This window comes from Pavona decussata, unplaced genomic scaffold (assembly GCF_977016875.1).
Source record: "Pavona decussata unplaced genomic scaffold, jaPavDecu1.1 SCAFFOLD_195, whole genome shotgun sequence".
NCBI classification, from domain to species: domain Eukaryota; kingdom Metazoa; phylum Cnidaria; class Anthozoa; order Scleractinia; family Agariciidae; genus Pavona; species Pavona decussata.
In genome coordinates this window covers 203,661-221,239 of record NW_028145604.1, presented here as the reverse complement: position 1 = coordinate 221,239, position 17,579 = coordinate 203,661, and the positions used below count along the sequence as shown (strand labels likewise).

The window sequence follows — 17,579 nt, the reverse complement described above, 5'->3', positions numbered from 1 at the left end:
TCGAGTTATCGGGAGTCGACTGTAACTATAGTTATACCCAAGCAGGGTTCATGGGTTAGTCTTAAGTTTACAAACAAACAACCAATCAGAATGTGACAATTCTTTCGCACGTGCGAGATGAGCATATATAAATATACAAAATAAAAACCAAGCGTGAAGCGAGGAGGAAACCAAAAACAACAAACAAAAAATTACATACAACAAGGTAGCAACACGCGTAGCCTTCGAGCTTTGTTGCAGCCGTCTTTGTATTTGCTGCGAGCATCCGTTAAAATTCTCTTTTCTCCGACGGTTTGCCGGTCGGAAAAAATAAAAAAGAAGAAAAAGTAGACAGACTTTACGTCGGTCAACCTTGTTGACATTTCACGGATCTACAATAAGGGCCGTCGCGAACCTCTTTAATTTCTGACGTCATACATAGGCTGGTGGAGCAAGCAAAAGGCAGGCGAGTAAAGCACTAAGTGGAGGATGAGCGTATGGTTTGATAATAAATGCATCATGGGGGGGGGGGGGGGGGCAAAAAAGTTATCCTTCATCATTGAGGGGGATACAAACGTTCCGTTTCCCCATTTGCCAGCCCCCCCCCTCCCCATAAATAATGAACACTCCCTAACAATTAAATTATTCCCCCATCCGCAAAGTGACTGGGAACACGAACAACTTCCAACATTGTCCAAGAAAGAGGTCAAGAAACAAAGGTTGGGAGGAAAATTAAAGGAGGGACTCTGAGAAATCTGCCCTCCTCCTTTCCCGTTTCTAGATGATTAGACCGTGATACGATATAAATTGCCTCTAGTTTCGTTTTTAAGAGAAACGATGCGATATTTCAAAGACTAACAGTTAACCTTAACCTAGGCTTCCTTGCAACATAAATTTTCGTTGAGATTAAAAAAAAAAACAAAAAAAAAAACCGTTCCATAACTAATAACCTTGTTTATTTAAGTCTACCCTTTTTAACAACCCGGCCTGTAAGACAATGTTGTGAATGCATGATTTTCGTGCCTAAACTGATGACGTTAAACATCATACTGTTGCTTTTAAAATGTATGCTTTTTAATGTAGCAATAACCGGTGTCCAAATTAAAAAAAGAAAAAACCCTTGTGTCGACAACAGCCAATACAATACATTTACGGGGGCCATAACAGACAGACATAAACAACACTATGAACCAATCAAAACTCAAATAAAGTGCACGTTTACAAATGACATCAAACGGAGCGAAACGTGTGCCAGGAAGTCGCTGTTGGTTTGATTTTACTTCTAATTTGTTGAGAAAGTAGCGCAAGGAATTCCCCCCCCCCCCCCCCCCCGTTTCGGCTTCTTCCTCTTGCCCACTTTCTACCCCTGGGACTCCGAGGTTACAGCCTATAAAAAACACAAAGATTAAGTTCTTTACCTTAAATTTATTTTTTAATTTAAATTCCCTGTTCACAATCATACTTCATGGACAACCTAACGACAGAGTCATCTGTTGAACTGCAATCATACTTCCTACAACACAAAAACTGAAACAAGGCTTCTACCTGGCTGATGGACTCGATCTTTTTATTACCAGTTATCACGTTTAAAGCTTGCCAACCGTCACGGTCGGAATAGTTTTGGGTTGTTGGCAACAACTGGAAAGGAACATAACCACAACTCATCGGAGCTACTTAACACGACTTTTCCTGACCGGCAGGGAACTGGAGTTAGCTATGGTCACAGACCATGTCACATGGCATGTTAAACAGACAACAGCGATATTATAAAATCACAAACACAGCGCCCTCAGCGCTGCGGCAGGACAACTGCTTCCTTGGTAACGGTTATTTGGGAAGTCACGCAATCTTAAAGAACTGGAACATAACATTGTGTGACCACCCATGTCAGATCCGATAGCCACCGATCCGGTACACCACATACTATAAAAGAACACACGATTTACGGTGCAATCAGTTAGCACTTTTATAAACCAATGAAAAATTAGTTCTCTACAGGTCATTATACACAGTGAGCAATGGTGCATAACGATGTTTTTTTTCAATGCCGGGGGTGGGGTGGGAGGGTCGGGTATGTTCCCACGAGGTTAGACCTAAGGCGTCGAACAGTCGAGGCTTCAATAGCAAAACCTCGTAAAAAACAGGATTTCCCAATACCCATTCGAAGACACTATGGACTGTAACGATTGCCGGACAACAAACTCAAGTACAGAGATGGAAGTTTTATGATTCCCTAAAAACAACACGACTTTAAATTCTATATCCCCACTAACAAGAATGAAAAACGTAACCTTGGACATCAACACCTGCTATAATATTGAAATTGAAAATTAAATAAATTAGACCAGATTGGCTCTGCTTTATGTACAATAAAATGCTCGCTAACACTATAAACAAAGTCGCCGCAACAAATCACTATTTTATCAACGTTACCTTTACCCAAAATACCTACGATAATTTTCGTTACAGCACCTTAAAAAGCGGAAACGCTGTTTAAAGTTAATTATAATATTTACATGAATTTCGCGAGAATTAAAATGGCATTTAAAACTTAAATTTCTATCACAAGCAAACGCAACAATTAAAAAAACCCATACGATTCCTTACATCACCGGTCGTGAAAACGGTTTGTGAGATACATAATCAAGGTTTTAACCAGAAAAGTCTACAGGCGTCCTGTGGAAGCCCACTTTTTGAAAAAAAAAATGTGAAATTTCACTTCATCATTTAAGTTTTAAGAGACACGTGTTTCTAGGCCACCCAATTTTCCATTTCTAGCTAAAAAGCCTGGTTCGAATAAAACACTCTTAAAAAAAAAACAGTTAGCTAAAATCCTTTAGGCATGCCGATAAACGACTTTTTTCTTGGGAACTTCGACTGGTTATTTGAGACATTAAGTAAATTAAGTGAACTACCCATTCAGGTGAGGAGAGGGCAATACCCCAGAAGCCCTTGCGAAACTGGTTCCTCAAGACGAAGAAAAGTTATATATTTTTTGACAAGTGAAACAACAAGACTTTGCTTTGTGCAACTTTTCTGTCAAGCAGCGCAAAATCTAGATTTGTTGCTCCAAGCAAAACAAAACGTTGGAAGAGATACTTAAGTAAACGTTTCCTGAAAAATACAGATTAACCGAGCTGCGACAAAAGTTGTACGAAACATGTCAGTGGAATCCCGCCTGATAACCGTCCCGTTAGTGGGACTACTTGTTGTTGAAACCTTTACAACATCTCTCGCAGTCATTTCCTATCTAAACTCCTTATTGATACGATGTGGTTCAACTGCATTTGTGGACAAGTTAAGCAAAGTGAAAGGTTTGCTGTCTTTACAAAGAACAAAAAACCTGAAAACCGAAGAAGCAAGTACGAGAAATTTGTTTGCTTGAGTTTATAATACAGCACTATAACATAACGCAGCAACGGCACATTCTCTGTCGCCCACCGCCTACACTGGGGGGAGGGGTGACAGGAGCAAAGTATTCATGTACTTTGAGGTCTGGTAGATGAGCCTGCAAAAAAAAAAAATAAAAATAAAATACATGTCACGTGCATTCATTCAGAAAATATGGAAAATTTACGCGACAGCGTATAGATTGTGTTTTGACAGATTGCCAATATGTCGGAAAAATGCATGTCACCACGTAGAAAACAAAACGAGGGACGCGAAACAGGGCAGATTACCAAGTAAGATTACATGAAGGCTGCCTTTTACTGGTCTTTTTCTGTCACGTGAACACACAGAAGGATCGCACCTAAGCCCTTATATCAGGAATTTTGAAGCTCTAGAATTGGAAATTAAACCTTGAATTTCTTGAGTCACAAGCTGTCCGATATTGCAACTGAATTACACTAAAAAGGAATACCACGAGGCAATTTCTGGCCAATTGAAACACCCCCTTAAGGTGACTCGACCCAGTTATTTTTTGGCGGTACCACCCTACTTTGAAGCTCTCTGGTATCCCCACCTTTACTTTTATCGAAAGTGTAAAACATAGAATGGATAACATATAGATCAATCTACCATATAGCGAAAAAAATTTGGCGATCGGAGTAAATGTCACGTGGTTATAGTGCCACGCCCCTTTGAGGTCTGACTCGAAATTTTGCTGTTGCCGGCTTTTTTTCGTAAAAATCTCTCGGCTACACATAGTGCGCATTAGTGCCTTGCGCTGAAGAGAGTTTCAACAAAATAACAAAGACCCAATTCGAGAAATTTTGCGCTCTCCAAATTTAGGTCATAATTTATGTAAAAATGATAAGCAAACTTTACACGATTATATCTAATAAACTATGAGATTTATTCCTTTATTTTGGGGATCTTTATTACAGATGGGTCCTTGCAAGTCAGCAAAAAGCTTTAGGGCCTTGTAAATGGGCGCGATTTCGAGCAATGCAAACATATAGAAATGATAGTTTTAGCCATTTGTTGACGCTTGTCAGCGTTTCAGAGTTCTTCTCACAAAAAAAGCATTTTCTTAAAAATTCGTAGTTTTTTTTCCTTCAAATTTTTTCAGGGCCACAATTGATTAACTTACTACCCGGATTCTTGTTCAGCACGCGTGCAATGACCACGCTTGCCTATGAAAAAAATTTGAAGGAAAAAAAACTACCAATTTTTAAGATAATGCTTTTTTTGTGAGAAGAACTCTGAAACGCTCACAAGCGTCAACAAATAGCTAAAACTATCATTTCTATATGTTTACATTGCTCGAAGTCGCGCCCATTTACAAGACCCTAGAGTTTTTTGCTGACTTGCAAGGACCCATCTGTAATAAAGATCCCCAAAATAAAGGAATAAATCTCATAGTTTATTAGATATAATCGTGTAAAGTTTGCTTATCATTTTTACATAAATCATGACTTTAATTTGAAAAGCGCTAAATTTCTCGAATTGGGTCTTTGCGATTTTGTTGAATCTCTGTTCAGCGCAAGGCACTAATGCGCACTATGTGTAGCCGAGAGATTTTTTAGAAAAAAAGCCGGCAACAGCAAAATTTCGAGTCAGACCTCAAAGGGGCGTGGCACTGTAACCACGTGACATTTACTCCGATCGCCAATTTTAATTTGCTGTATTGTAGATTGAACCATATGTTATACATTCTGCGTAACACTTACGATAAAAGTAAAGGTGGGGATACCAGAGAGCTTCAAAGTAGGGTGGTACCGCCAAAAAATAACTGGGTCGAGTCACCTTAAAAGCACATTACAAATTAGAGGTCATCACATGGAAAATACAAGGTAAGACGTGGGGCTACCCCGTACCGTTCCAGACGAGGTCTGTGATTGGAGAACGAAACAACAGGTAATAGAATAGAAACAATAAATCTTGTCATCAGCGAGAAGACCAAATGAACGAAGGCAGTAGTCACGTGCCATAAAGCAGACGATCACGTGAACTAAGGCAGCAGTCATGTCCCATAACGCAGACAATCATGTGAACTGAGGCAGTTGTCATGCCAATTAGCAGTGACACTGAAAAGTTTCCTGACATAACAGATGTGAAATAAAATGAACAAAGAAAATCCAATAGTTACTCTCAGCTTTCTTGTTCCTGCTTTTGTGATCAGCTGGCAGTCGAAGAGCTCTACTCTTTTAAGTTGATGGCAATTACTGAAATAATAATTAAAAAAAAAAAGCACTTCCTGTCTCTTTCCGTGTCAATGGACTAAAAGAGTAGCGTTTTGAGTTTGCTCATTACCTAGAAATATTGTAAAGTTGTTGTGTACATGTGAAGTACATTACAATAATGATGATGATGATGACTCTGCACACACAAAAAATTGACAGCAACTTGAAGGTTTCGCTTCTACAGTCGAAGCTCTCGTAAGAGACCACCTTGGGAATTGGAAAAAGTGGTCGTAACTTGAGCTGGTCGCTTACGAGAGTTGTCACAAGAAGAGCTTCGACTGTAGTTGCTGTCACTTTTATAGTCAAATAAAATACTTCCATTACAATCTGTTTTGTTCCTGGAGATAAAAATTAACTTTGCTGTCATTAGCTTATTGTTGGGAAGTTTAAACAAAAAATGGTGAATAATAATTCTGAAAAGCAAGGCTTGTCTACATGGTGATTGCAGTTGCAGTTGTTGTTGTATGTGCAGCCAGTCTTTGGTTCCTGGCCGTTGAATTATGTGCTTTATTATAGTTGGAATAAATGGCTGTCTGCTTGATCTATCCCCTGTAAGTATTATGCAGTCAGTGCGTAACCAAATTGGTCAATATTGATTGTCTCTCAGGTGTAATTATCTGTAACAAAAAGACTGAATACAAAGAAAACATGATCAAATAGATACGTTTGTGCAGACAGTCTTAAGTCGTGCTTTTTATTGTGATATGGTACATGTAAGTGTGGGCTTTAAGAATGACACTCACGTTAGGTAGTCTAAGGCATTATCAGTGATGAGTGGGCAGTTATCCAATTCTAGTTCCTCAATGTGGTCAACAGCACATGGACTCGCACAAAAGTGTCTGATGCCTTCGTCAGTGATCAACTCACAGTGAGAAAGACTCTGAAGAAGGAAAAACAAAGTAATGACGATTGTGCCTTGTTGATGTTATGGGTTTTTGTATACTGTATTTATGTACTGAAACTTTTCATCTGCTATCAATCTAATGCCACAAGTTGTAAAAGTTACTGATAACGCAAACATAAAAGAGTTAAATGAAAAACTCAGTCTAAACATTATTTCAGAGGCACAGTAGTCTGTCTAGCTGCCCAGGGGGGATACTGGGGTATAAACGTGCCGGGGGAGGGGGGTCCGACGTATTTTTTTGGGTCTAAAAAATCTGCACTTATTTTTTTGGGTTTGAATTTCCGCCAGGCTAATAGTTCTTACGCAATTCAAGCCAAAGTTCCCGCAAGATCCGAAAGCATGATTCGAATGATCAGCAGAATTTCCAGGCAGCTGTGGAACACCGGCAAACACCAATGGGAATGAAGACAACGACACTTTGTAAACTGAGACGTCATTTACTTCTCTCCATGACTCATCTATTACACAAGCTTATAATCGGCCTGATCATCGGTATCTTTGCGAACACAATAACTTTCATCGCTGGCAGTCTTGTATTTTTTTGGGTGCACAATGTAAGGTCCATGCATTTTTTTTGGGTGCAAAATATTAGGCCCTGCCCCCCCGTCACGTTTATACCCGAGTACCCCGCCCCCTGGGTCTAGCTGTTGCATCTTATACAGGGTGTACATTAAAGAATTACAACCAAAGGTGATCAGTTTAAGTGACTACTATTGTCACAACTAATGGACTCCTGCATGTGTTCCACAGATGGAAGTTAAATGTACAAAAAAAAAAATTAATTAAATAAAAGAACAAAAGAAGTATGAAGACTGCTTGCTGAACTACTGACAGACTTTTGATCAATGCTTTATCTTGACAGTCAAATGCAAAAAAGGTTACTAGGTTATACCTTAGAGAGGAATTCGACTCATCACATCTGCACTGCTGCCTTTGGCCAAGTTTTGGTCAGAGATTGATACCAGTGGTCAAAGTTGAGAGTTACCACAATACAGTTAGTGTTTTCAAGGTGTTGTGCTTCTTGTCCAGGCTGAAATGCCTAAATCAGTATCCCCAAACGTTTTGAGTTTATACAGGTGCAATATTATTATTATAACTATTATTGACATGCATCACACTCACAAGTTTTTGTAACCCTGAACACCAGAGGGATAAGTGATTCAATGTTGAGTCTGTGATCTAAAGGAAAGAAAGGGAAATAAAAAAATTCCTGGCATTAAAACCACATACCACATCATCCACTTAGTTTGCACTTAGTTTTCCAATCAAATGATCTGCATTTAATTTTGATAGCAATAATACACTTGAAATTAATTTTTACAGTGTGAAAATAGTCACTGTTTTGTTTACCACATTGGTCACAAGCATTTCAAGATAGCAACTAAAAAGATGTTTCAAACATTGTTTTATCCAGTCATTAATGATTGTGTTCCCTGTTCAATATCTTATGTTTCTGTACAATATCTAGAATAGAATCTCTCACCAGAACACATTCTTCCAAGTCCAGTCGCTGAAGGTTGTTACAACCCTAACAAGAAACAAAACAAAACTACCATCACATAATTGAGCAAACTCCATACAATCACATATCACACGCTCATCTTTACTTATAATAATTATAATCAACAACACTGTCCAGACAGGTGTGAATGTCACTACTCGCATGAGTTTTGACATTTTTGGGTTGTGCTCATTGCAGCATTGATAAATTGTTTGTTAAGATGCCAGTTTCTGTTTCTCATTAGAATCAACCAGTACTTAACTGTGTAGTTCCAGAAAATAATTATCCATACCTTTCCCTCAGAAGGAATTTTCTCTAAGACCCCCTGGTACCCCTCTGGATATTCTAATTTAGCTGCACACTTTCCTTTAAATTTTTGGTCGTTGAGGACCCCTCCCCCCCCCCAACCCTGGAATTTCCTATCCCTCCTGTGGGGGGAGGGGTGGGGAATATGGATATTTTAAGGAACCAATACATGTACACAAAAACATGAAACGGCCTGAAAACTCTTAAAATGTTATCCTCACAACTACTGTAAGTGCTATATTAAAGGGGAAGTCTCATAGTCTCATGGGGGTTTTGACCTGTTTGGTTAAATATGGTGAAATAAGACCTTCACATCGCTACAAAACAATTTTAGAACAACAATAGGAAAGAGATCAACTCGATTCTTGAAAAGAACAACTTGTCATCTGTTCTAGGGCATTTTGAAAACAAAAATGTGAGAACTTAAAAAACGTTAGCCTAACATTTTTCAAGTTTCAGTCCATTCCGACCTACTCTGTCTCTAGCCAGAGGCACTAATCAACAGTTTTATTGCACTAGGGTGATGATTTATAACAAAACTTTTATGTTTCTGTTGACAGACAAACATTTTTGGGTTTTGAAATGACATCAAATTTGCATCATACTTTCCCTTTATGCACTAACCACTACTTACTGCTATATTACCACTACCACTGCTATATTAAGCACTAACCAGTATGATGCATGTTATGTCTTGAACTAATAAAAGTCTACATTATTTTTTCAACAAATAAAATAATGATGTAGGTATGTACCTATGATTTTGTTTTTTCATCAATTTACCTACTGTTAGTGTACCATCACATAAAATTTAGCATGTTTTCCATGCCCAGAAAGAAATTACTATCTTGAATTTTCTGACTGTTTCTTCAATCCGCACGTGATAATAGTTAATAATTATAATAACAGTTAAGTTCTTAGTAATAAATCTAACCCTACTAGTTCACCACAGGATTTCTCAGTTAAGATGTAAACTCCTTACCCTGCAGAGAGCTTGAAATCCTGCATCTGTAAACTGTGAACACTGGGCTGCTTCTAATGTTCTGTAACACAAAAGAGATGAGAGTTCATTGACAGCTGTATTTACTGCAGCTTGCAGGCTGTAGTAATTTACAGTTTTCTTGCTTCATTTGATGTAACTTCTGAGAATTTGCAAACTAGTTTTCAAAAAGTCATTACTTTTTTTTTGTTTTACATTAAAAGCTATCCTTGAATTGGAATTTGCTATGTGGTCAATGCCCTATGATGCAAATGTGTGTACTCATAGCTTTGCACATCACAACATCACATATCTTGATGGTTATTTCTATAGTGCCAAAATTGACTGGCTTAAATTATGCTTTAGTCGGACATATGTTCTAGCTAAATGAAAGCAAGAAAATAACACAACACTGTATAGTGAACACTCCACTCACCTAAGTTCATGACTATTGTTTCCCAGATATTGAAGTGATAAATCAGTTAACTGCATGCATCCAGACACACAGAGTAACATTAAGTCTTTGCAGTGCTCACTGATTGCCTTAACGGAACCATCCTTAATGTTCTAAAGTATCAAAGAAACCTTGTTACTACTGTAGTTCCTTGGCAGCTACTCATCATACAGTGTACCTACATTAAGTTGTGGGGTTGCCTAAGTTTCATGCCTCCCAGTAATCACAGGTAAAGGATATCCTGGTCTCATAAATTGTTGAACACTTAAATCCCCATTCATACTTGGCTTAAGGACTAGTTTACACATAATTTAATATAATTATTTAATCACCTGTTTATCCCTTTTTTAAAATTATTTTTAGTGTCCCCAATTAGCTGTTTACAAGCTAAAGATATTGACACTTAAATAAAGTTGTTGTTGTTGCATGAGTCAACTTTGAGCCTGAGTCAAGTTCAAGTCAGATCCCAATTTTTTTTATTTTCTCTTTGTTTGTATGCTTGCACTTTAAGAATTGTTCAATTGATCAATTCAATTTGTTTACAACCCTTCTACTCAGTCAATAAGCTAAGCAATTGTAACTTGCGTACATTTGATGGGCCTCAGATTTTGTCTTCTTTTTCTTTGTCCCATGAACATTTTCTCTCTTCTATTTTATTAAGCAAGCTTCTCTTGTATATCTGTTGATTTATTATCAACATCAATGTGTGACAACTACTGTAATACACTCGTGAACTTATTACCTCACAAGTTTTCAACTTAATTGACCGTAGTTTGCTGCAGCTTTTTGTAAGATGATAAATGCCTTCATCTGTTATCTGCAAAGTGAATCTTGGTTTCAATAAACAATAGAAATATCACAATAAATAATGATCATTAATAATATGCACTACAAACATGTCAGGGGGGATGGAATTTTTCCAGGTGTGACTTAAATGCCTGGAATTTAGCTGGAAACCATTGACCCCTAAAATAGTTGCACCTGTACTGCGGTAGAAAAATGGATGATCAATAACCACAACCTGTAAGTCAAATAAACAACTCAGTTCAATGACTCCCATGTTACAGCCAAATAACTACATGTAAATGATAGCATCTTGCTTATGTTAGTTATTCAATAATTCATTATTTATTGACAAAAACAGTGACACAAACTTGAACCTTCTTGCCCTGCAGGTAATCAAAGTTACCACATGTGTCCATCCCAGATACTACTCATAATTCTCAGGTTTGGAGGTGTTGTACATACAGTAGTGTGACATGTACATGTATGTGCGACAAATTCTGGGGTGCACTTGCACTGTTTACACAGCACAGTGTTGCACCAAGTATTCTAGCCATCTTTCTTACCAAACAACATCCTTCCGCTATAAAAACAAGCAGGTTATGACAGCCTTGAGCCAGTAATTTCAGACCATGAGAGGATATTTGTGTGCACCAGGAAACATTTATGTACTCCAACCTAGAACAGCCCTTACTGAAAAACAAATGAAAACAGTTAACGGCATCATAATTTTGTTGATTGTATAACTCTATGTTGGCTTATACAGAGTTGTTTTTAGATATAATTAGTTTCCTTGCTTGTTACATGTACCTTTTTTTTCTTCATAATACTGTTTTTTTACATACTGTTTATACATTGCTCACAGAGAAATTTTGTTCAGATGTGTGTAAGTTTATATTTAGTAAGTTTGAAATTTTAGAAATTGTGTTAATGTTCAGTTCCATTGGTTTGAATCTTTCATTTTTTTGGTCCAAATCCTCACATCTGTCTTGTTACATATCGTTAAATCTCATTTATCTTAATTTTGACATTTTCTTGCTGGTCATGGTGAGTAACTTTATTCTAAGAGGGTAAAAATAAAACCCTTCACTATCAGGGACTAATAAACTTGTGGCACTTCTATTAAATCATTCTAAGGTAATAATCTTGATCTCTCACTTAGATTTTAATGGAATTAAGGATTTTTTCTTTCTTCTTTAATCTATTTTTTTCTAATTTTTTACATGTAGTTATAGCAGGTCCACATCAGTTGAAGGCTGCCCTCTACCAACCTGCTTTAACAAATAAATTATGTAACTATGTACCTTAAAGCACTAAGAGAGTTATCTGTGATTTGATGACAAGATGATACATCTAATCTTTTCAGTCGCCCACTGTAGTTGCTAAGACTAATGGCAGTACTGAAAACAGAAAGAAAAATATATTATACATAGACCTTTACTGGAAACTTATGTTAAAATCCAGGTTACCAGCAACACTGACTGTGTGTTGATACATGTCTGTGAAACAGAGGAAGTAGGAAGCCTACCAACCAGAAATTTATCTCACTCTGAACTCTACCTCACATCAGACTAAACCTAAAAATTAATTATTGATTTCTCTACATGCATTTCCAAACAGTTCCACCGCTGTTCCACAGAAGTGCAACAAGCAAATACAATGTAAAACTGCTTCTTGCATGCATCTTACTAATGGACTGTGGATATTGCTGTCATGGCTTACTGTGAATACTGGGAACTAACACTTGAGAAATACATTTGTCAGGGTGGGTCAACATCAACACTAAATATTTGATATCATTAAGTTTTACTTGGTGCTAGTTGTCTCTATACTACACACAGACTGCCAGCTGTATATGAGATGACATACCTATCTGATATTCTTTTACATCCCTCCAAACATAATTCTTCAATATTTTTACATTGCTGAGCGAATATTCTGAAATGTAAAATTAGAAAAGCAAGGGGTTATCCAATTAATTTGAAAAATATGAATCCAGATATAAAGCATAGTTATGTTGAACATAACATTTTCTTGTTACCTTAAAGCTCCATCTCCTACACTCTTACATCCCTTTAGGCTCAAACTCCTCAGAAAACCTACACATCTTCTGGACAAATTAAGCACTACAATCTCCTGTAAAATAATAACATGACAACAATAAGAGAAAAACTAAATAACTCAGAAAAATAAAGTATATTCAGTGCAAAATATTTCCAAGCTGACATTCACGATTTTGAAACCTTTTTTGGGTTGACTTATCGGTTTAGCTTGACCATATAAATAGTTAGCCTAACACTAAAAATTGTTTAAAACAGCTTGACACTCACTGCATAAAGCTAGACCATTGGTTTGTTTGTATTCAAAGGCAAATATGCTCACATTGAGAGGGGAGAGGGTGGGGGACAGCAAAACATCTCATTGGCATAAGGAAGTTTACGTCTGAGATTCTAGGGGATTAGTTTTGTAATATATTATGTTTGCCTCTGTAAAGGGATTATTTTCAGGAAGAGAAGGCTTTTCTTTCTTTATTTTGAAATTTAAAATCCCTCAGGAAATCTTCGCTAGGATAACAAAAACAAAACAAAGAAACTAGTAAATATAATGTAACTCAGAAGTGTGGATCTCATTCTAGCATTACATTATTATCACATTTTTTAACTCATTAATTTTTTGATCTCACAGCACCTCTATATCTCTTTGAAAAATCATCAAATCGACTCTTTGCCAGTTGCTTCCATCCAGGGCCAAGACATTCCATAGCTAAAAGAATTGGAAATACAATACAGAGTTCAGTCAAACAAAACAGACGGACAGGATAAATGAAAAATTTACTGTCATTGCAGAAAAGCGACAATAATGAAAAGAAAAACATTATTTAATAGGAAATTTCTTACCTTTGAAACCTGTGCACAGCGACACAAAGTCACTACATCTAGAAATGAAAAAATCCTAAAGAAACAATACAAACAAAACAAGGCAAAATATTCAATGCACCTTGAAAAAATCACAACTATTAGGCCAATGGCAGTACATGTAAGCAACTAGCATTTTGAACATCTCTTATAATATTCACTCAGTTATTATTTTCTGATTAATAACAAGACTGCAATATTATTAATATAACAGAATGAACTGCCATGTTTAATCATGTACCCAGTTTTAAGCGCACAGGTGAAAATTAGATTGTGGACTGTGGACTTTGGAATAGGAACTCCAAAACCTGATTTGTGAGAGTGCCTCCAGATTTCTTTAATAACACACCCCTAAGAATTTCCATTACACATTTGATGATGTAATGCATTCCTTCAAGGACTCAGAGTACTTCAAGGTTCAGCCACCCTTAATCTGTTCCATAGCAACACAGCCTGTTGATAAAGCTTGCAGGGCTTCCATTAATAGAAGTGATTTCTTCACAGTTTAAGGTGACTCCAAACAGTTATTTGACGCGCAGCGACTGGGTACTAAAATGGCATGAGCGCGAGCAGTTTTCTAACTGATACGTGAATTTTCATTATGCTGGGGTGGGAAACAAGGCCATTTTAATACGTTTACCATGGTGAATTTTTCTGAAAACTGGCTCAATGTTAGGATTTGGCTAGTATTTGTACTCCAATAAATCTTAGGGAGAATTATAAATGGATTGGACAACTGCAATAAATGGCAAAAACGAAAATTACAGAAAATATTGGCATGTATTGACTTTACGAAGAGATACTTTGGAGTTTCTTTCTTCTTTACACAAAAAATAGCGAAACTTTACTGCATGAAATTCGGACAAACCCTTATTGAAACTAGCTGGGAGTGAAGGAATCAGCAGATGTATCATCTACTGGTTGCCATGGAAACAGGGTTTACCAGTTGTAACAGTGTTTTTAGCAAAGGATAAGGACTTAGGTACTCGAAACTATGTTTGAACCCAGATATTTTCACAGGGCTGAAATAACCAGAACATCAAGAATAATATATGATTACTACCAGTGAAAACTGAAGAAATGGTAAAGAACCACCTTAAAGAGATGTATGTCATTAAAAACAAGTCAAGTATCAGGTGAAGGACGAAAGTTCATCATTACAAAATTAATAGCTTATACATTTTGTTTCTTTTTCTCTCTTTAATGGATTTTATTTCGACCAAATAAAAGCTTTTTTGTCTCCCTCCTGGGTGTCTTCTCTATTAGGTTTTTCACAGGGGACAGGGGTGAGTTGGTTGTGAGACAATGGTTACGAGACTCTCAGGACAATAACCTTTTTGCAACATCACAAGGCTTTTGGCCAAATATTCACTCACAGTAAAAATACTTAGCCTCGCTTTTATAGCTAGGCAAAGACCCTTTATAAGAGGGCGTATCCATTAGTTCGCCCTCTCAGTCTGCAAGCCTTAAACTTCAGATTTCAAGAAAATCAAGCTATCAACCCGCCCCCATCCCTGTCTTCTGCCTGCTTAATTATTGTATTTAATTTTCTAGCTTGCCTTTTTTCCGGCCCTCGCCTTTGCTAGAGCTTTTAATACCATATTGTTACCTCACCGTTTGTTAGATATTAGTTTAAGTTCTAAAAGCGACCATGAACAATGGCCAAATTTTTATCCCAAAACGAAGTGAGTTTGTGTTATGTTTTTAAGGCTTTACTGAAGTGCTCAAGCAAACAAGCTTGGCTGTTGGCAATCAAAATAATTATTGATCTCTTTAAATGTTGCTCGCAACTGCAGAGAGGAGAGTGACATAAAAGTATTTACTCTTTAGACCAGTGACAGGAAGCCATTCAACTTCTTTAATTTGTTTTTAAAACTTGTTAACTTGTTCTTGCAGAAGATTTTTGCCAAAACTTGTAACTGGGAATTCGTATGACCCTATTAATATGTTCAACAGTATGGGCTATATAAAGACAATCACAGTTAACAGTTTACAAGGATCTGTATAGAGGATACATAACCCCTTTTTAAAGCATTTAAATTGTTGTAAAAACTCGTAATTGTTTTTTGCTTATTTGGCCATATGGGCAATTTTGATAATATGCTTTTTGTATATTTTCTGATAATAAACCTTTTAAGTTAGATCCCATGATTTGGTGAAAAGTACATGTACCTGCAGTATGTCACATGATGACCTTAAGCTATAGAGCAGACATAAAATTGAAATACAACAGCTTTGTTATTATTGGCTGCATCTAGCTATAAGTGGTGGCTAAAAAGCATAAAGCACTTTACTTAAAAAATATATAAAGGTGCACACATATGTACAATAATTATTATAACACTAAAATTACAAAATACAGTGTTCCACAAAACATCTTGAAGAGAAATAACTTATACCAGTTACAGTTAAGAGAAACATAGCAATCTCGGATAAAATATCATACAACAATAATACCAGAGAGTCGGTAGTTCAACACTTGCACAATATAACAATTATGTATAATGTACCGTACTTTGCTACCGGTATGCAAATTCAGGGTATGCATTTTAGTCAGCTGTTGAGAACATAAAACCCTTGTTTTGTATCAATATCGAAATTCTCTAGCGTGCTAAATGAAGAATTTTGCATCCTTAATATTATTATCGTTTACCCAGAGAAAGTTGCATGGTTTCAAGTATATTAAAATTAATACGTTAGTTTTCTAGATACCAATTTTGATAAATTTACCTCAAAATAAGTTCCTTTGGAAGTTTCTTGTTTATTAAAGCTTGGTCTTCATTTGCGTTGAAATTGTATGGCTGAAAATAGGAATGGAAATATTATGAGGCTATTTGCGAAAGGTTGTCAAAACACGCAGCCATTTCAGAATTCAGAATATGACAGCTCCTGAGTTATCTATGCTAAATTCGAGCTGTTATTTAGCAAGGTTCTATCGATTGTGAGATTTCACAAAACATGAAGTGTTCACTGCATACAACATGCACACTTGTTCAAATTCGACGAAGGAAGGAGAAAAATTTGGCCATTTGTTCTTATCAATCTGTTCTTAAGTCTAAGCTTATATTTTATATCTCAGATGTCTGCAAAGTCCTAGCATAACACTGGTGGGTGCGATATTTTTCACGCACGTAATTTCAATCATCCACGTTGTAAAACATGAAAACGACCGAGTAAATTTCTTAAAATAATACTTCCTTCATTTGAAGAGTAATTTTTTCTGCTTAGTAGACTTAAATAAACCTTTTTTTCAAGCTCAAAAACATCACGAAGGAAATTTTCTTGGGACTCGGAATGTGTGAAATTCTACTATTTTAAAAACTCAAGTTCAACAAGCTTGAGCTTAAATGGGAACTCCAAACTCGGTAGATTAGATACGAGACAGTAATAAGTGTACTGGTTCAATATTTGCCCTGAGAATAAGCATTTCTTTCTTAGGCGATGTAGACACTTCGCATGTAAGTTAAGTTCTAGTCTGGGTCGAAAGGCGCAGGTTCTACGATCAACAAGAATTTTGAACGCAGACTCTAATAACCTAAAGTCATGGCGCCTTGCATTGAAAAGCTCGAAAGTTGACTGAGCTGAGAGCGATGCTTTGGTAAATGTTTATTAATTTGCACGTTGCATCCCAAGCGACAGTTTTGTCCACAAAAAGAAACTAAAAACAAGCCAAAACAAAAAATTAAAATGGCAAAACATAAGACTTGTGAGCTTTCGAAAAAGAAGGCAAGGCAGGAAATGCGCTAGACTTGAAAATGGTATCACGAGGGAAAACCGAAACTGTCATGAACAAAACGAATCAATGAATAAAGGATAAAAGTAACCACTAATTTAGCCTCCCGTGAATGTTTCTTGCACTGAGAGAAGGAAACGACTAGTTCAGCTATTGTTTGAATAGTCGCTCATCATTATCGACTGAACAAAATCCTTCGCCGAGAAATTAGAACGCTTACCTCAAATCGGCTTCTCGAATTTGCCCTGGAGTGTGAGTGGTTATAGTTTGTATGATTGGTGTGATTAGAACACATGAATTTCGAAGATATTCACGTTGTTCACACGAACAAGACTTCGCAGAGCTGTTGCTTCAACTCTGTGTTTTTTGTTTTCTTCAGCCAGATGCTCCGCTCTGAG

The 17,579-nt window shown here is 36.8% G+C and overlaps 1 protein-coding gene across 1 annotated transcript; it reads right to left on the bottom strand.

Moving 5' to 3' along the window:
• Positions 1 to 1,384: 1,384 nt before the first annotated feature.
• Positions 1,385 to 17,576, bottom strand: LOC146461551 (F-box/LRR-repeat protein 2-like). Its single transcript, XM_085086490.1, has 16 exons — positions 17,402 to 17,576; positions 16,179 to 16,249; positions 13,431 to 13,485; positions 13,222 to 13,296; positions 12,575 to 12,669; positions 12,403 to 12,471; positions 11,838 to 11,933; positions 11,100 to 11,226; positions 10,493 to 10,567; positions 9,733 to 9,863; positions 9,300 to 9,360; positions 7,994 to 8,038; positions 7,633 to 7,689; positions 6,350 to 6,486; positions 5,513 to 5,588; positions 1,385 to 3,487 (listed from the first exon to the last, which is right to left on the bottom strand). Exons 1-16 carry the CDS (start codon positions 17,474 to 17,476, stop codon positions 3,380 to 3,382), a joined length of 1,353 nt encoding a protein of 450 aa, XP_084942616.1. The 5' UTR covers positions 17,477 to 17,576; the 3' UTR covers positions 1,385 to 3,379.
• Between the last annotated feature and the right edge of the window lie 3 nt (positions 17,577 to 17,579).

What these genes read in the sequence shown, in the direction of transcription:
- LOC146461551 (XM_085086490.1), bottom strand. Translation starts at nt 17,476, where the DNA reads ATGTGTTCTAATCACACCAATCATACAAACTATAACCACTCACACTCC. An exon ending in TTAAGTTGAAAACTTGTGAG is followed by an intron (nt 9,864 to 10,492) that starts GTAATAAGTTCA and finishes TTGATACTTTAG; the next exon opens with AACATTAAGGATGGTTCCGT. An exon ending in GATTTCAAGCTCTCTGCAGG is followed by an intron (nt 8,039 to 9,299) that starts GTAAGGAGTTTA and finishes GTTTCTTGTTAG; the next exon opens with GGTTGTAACAACCTTCAGCG.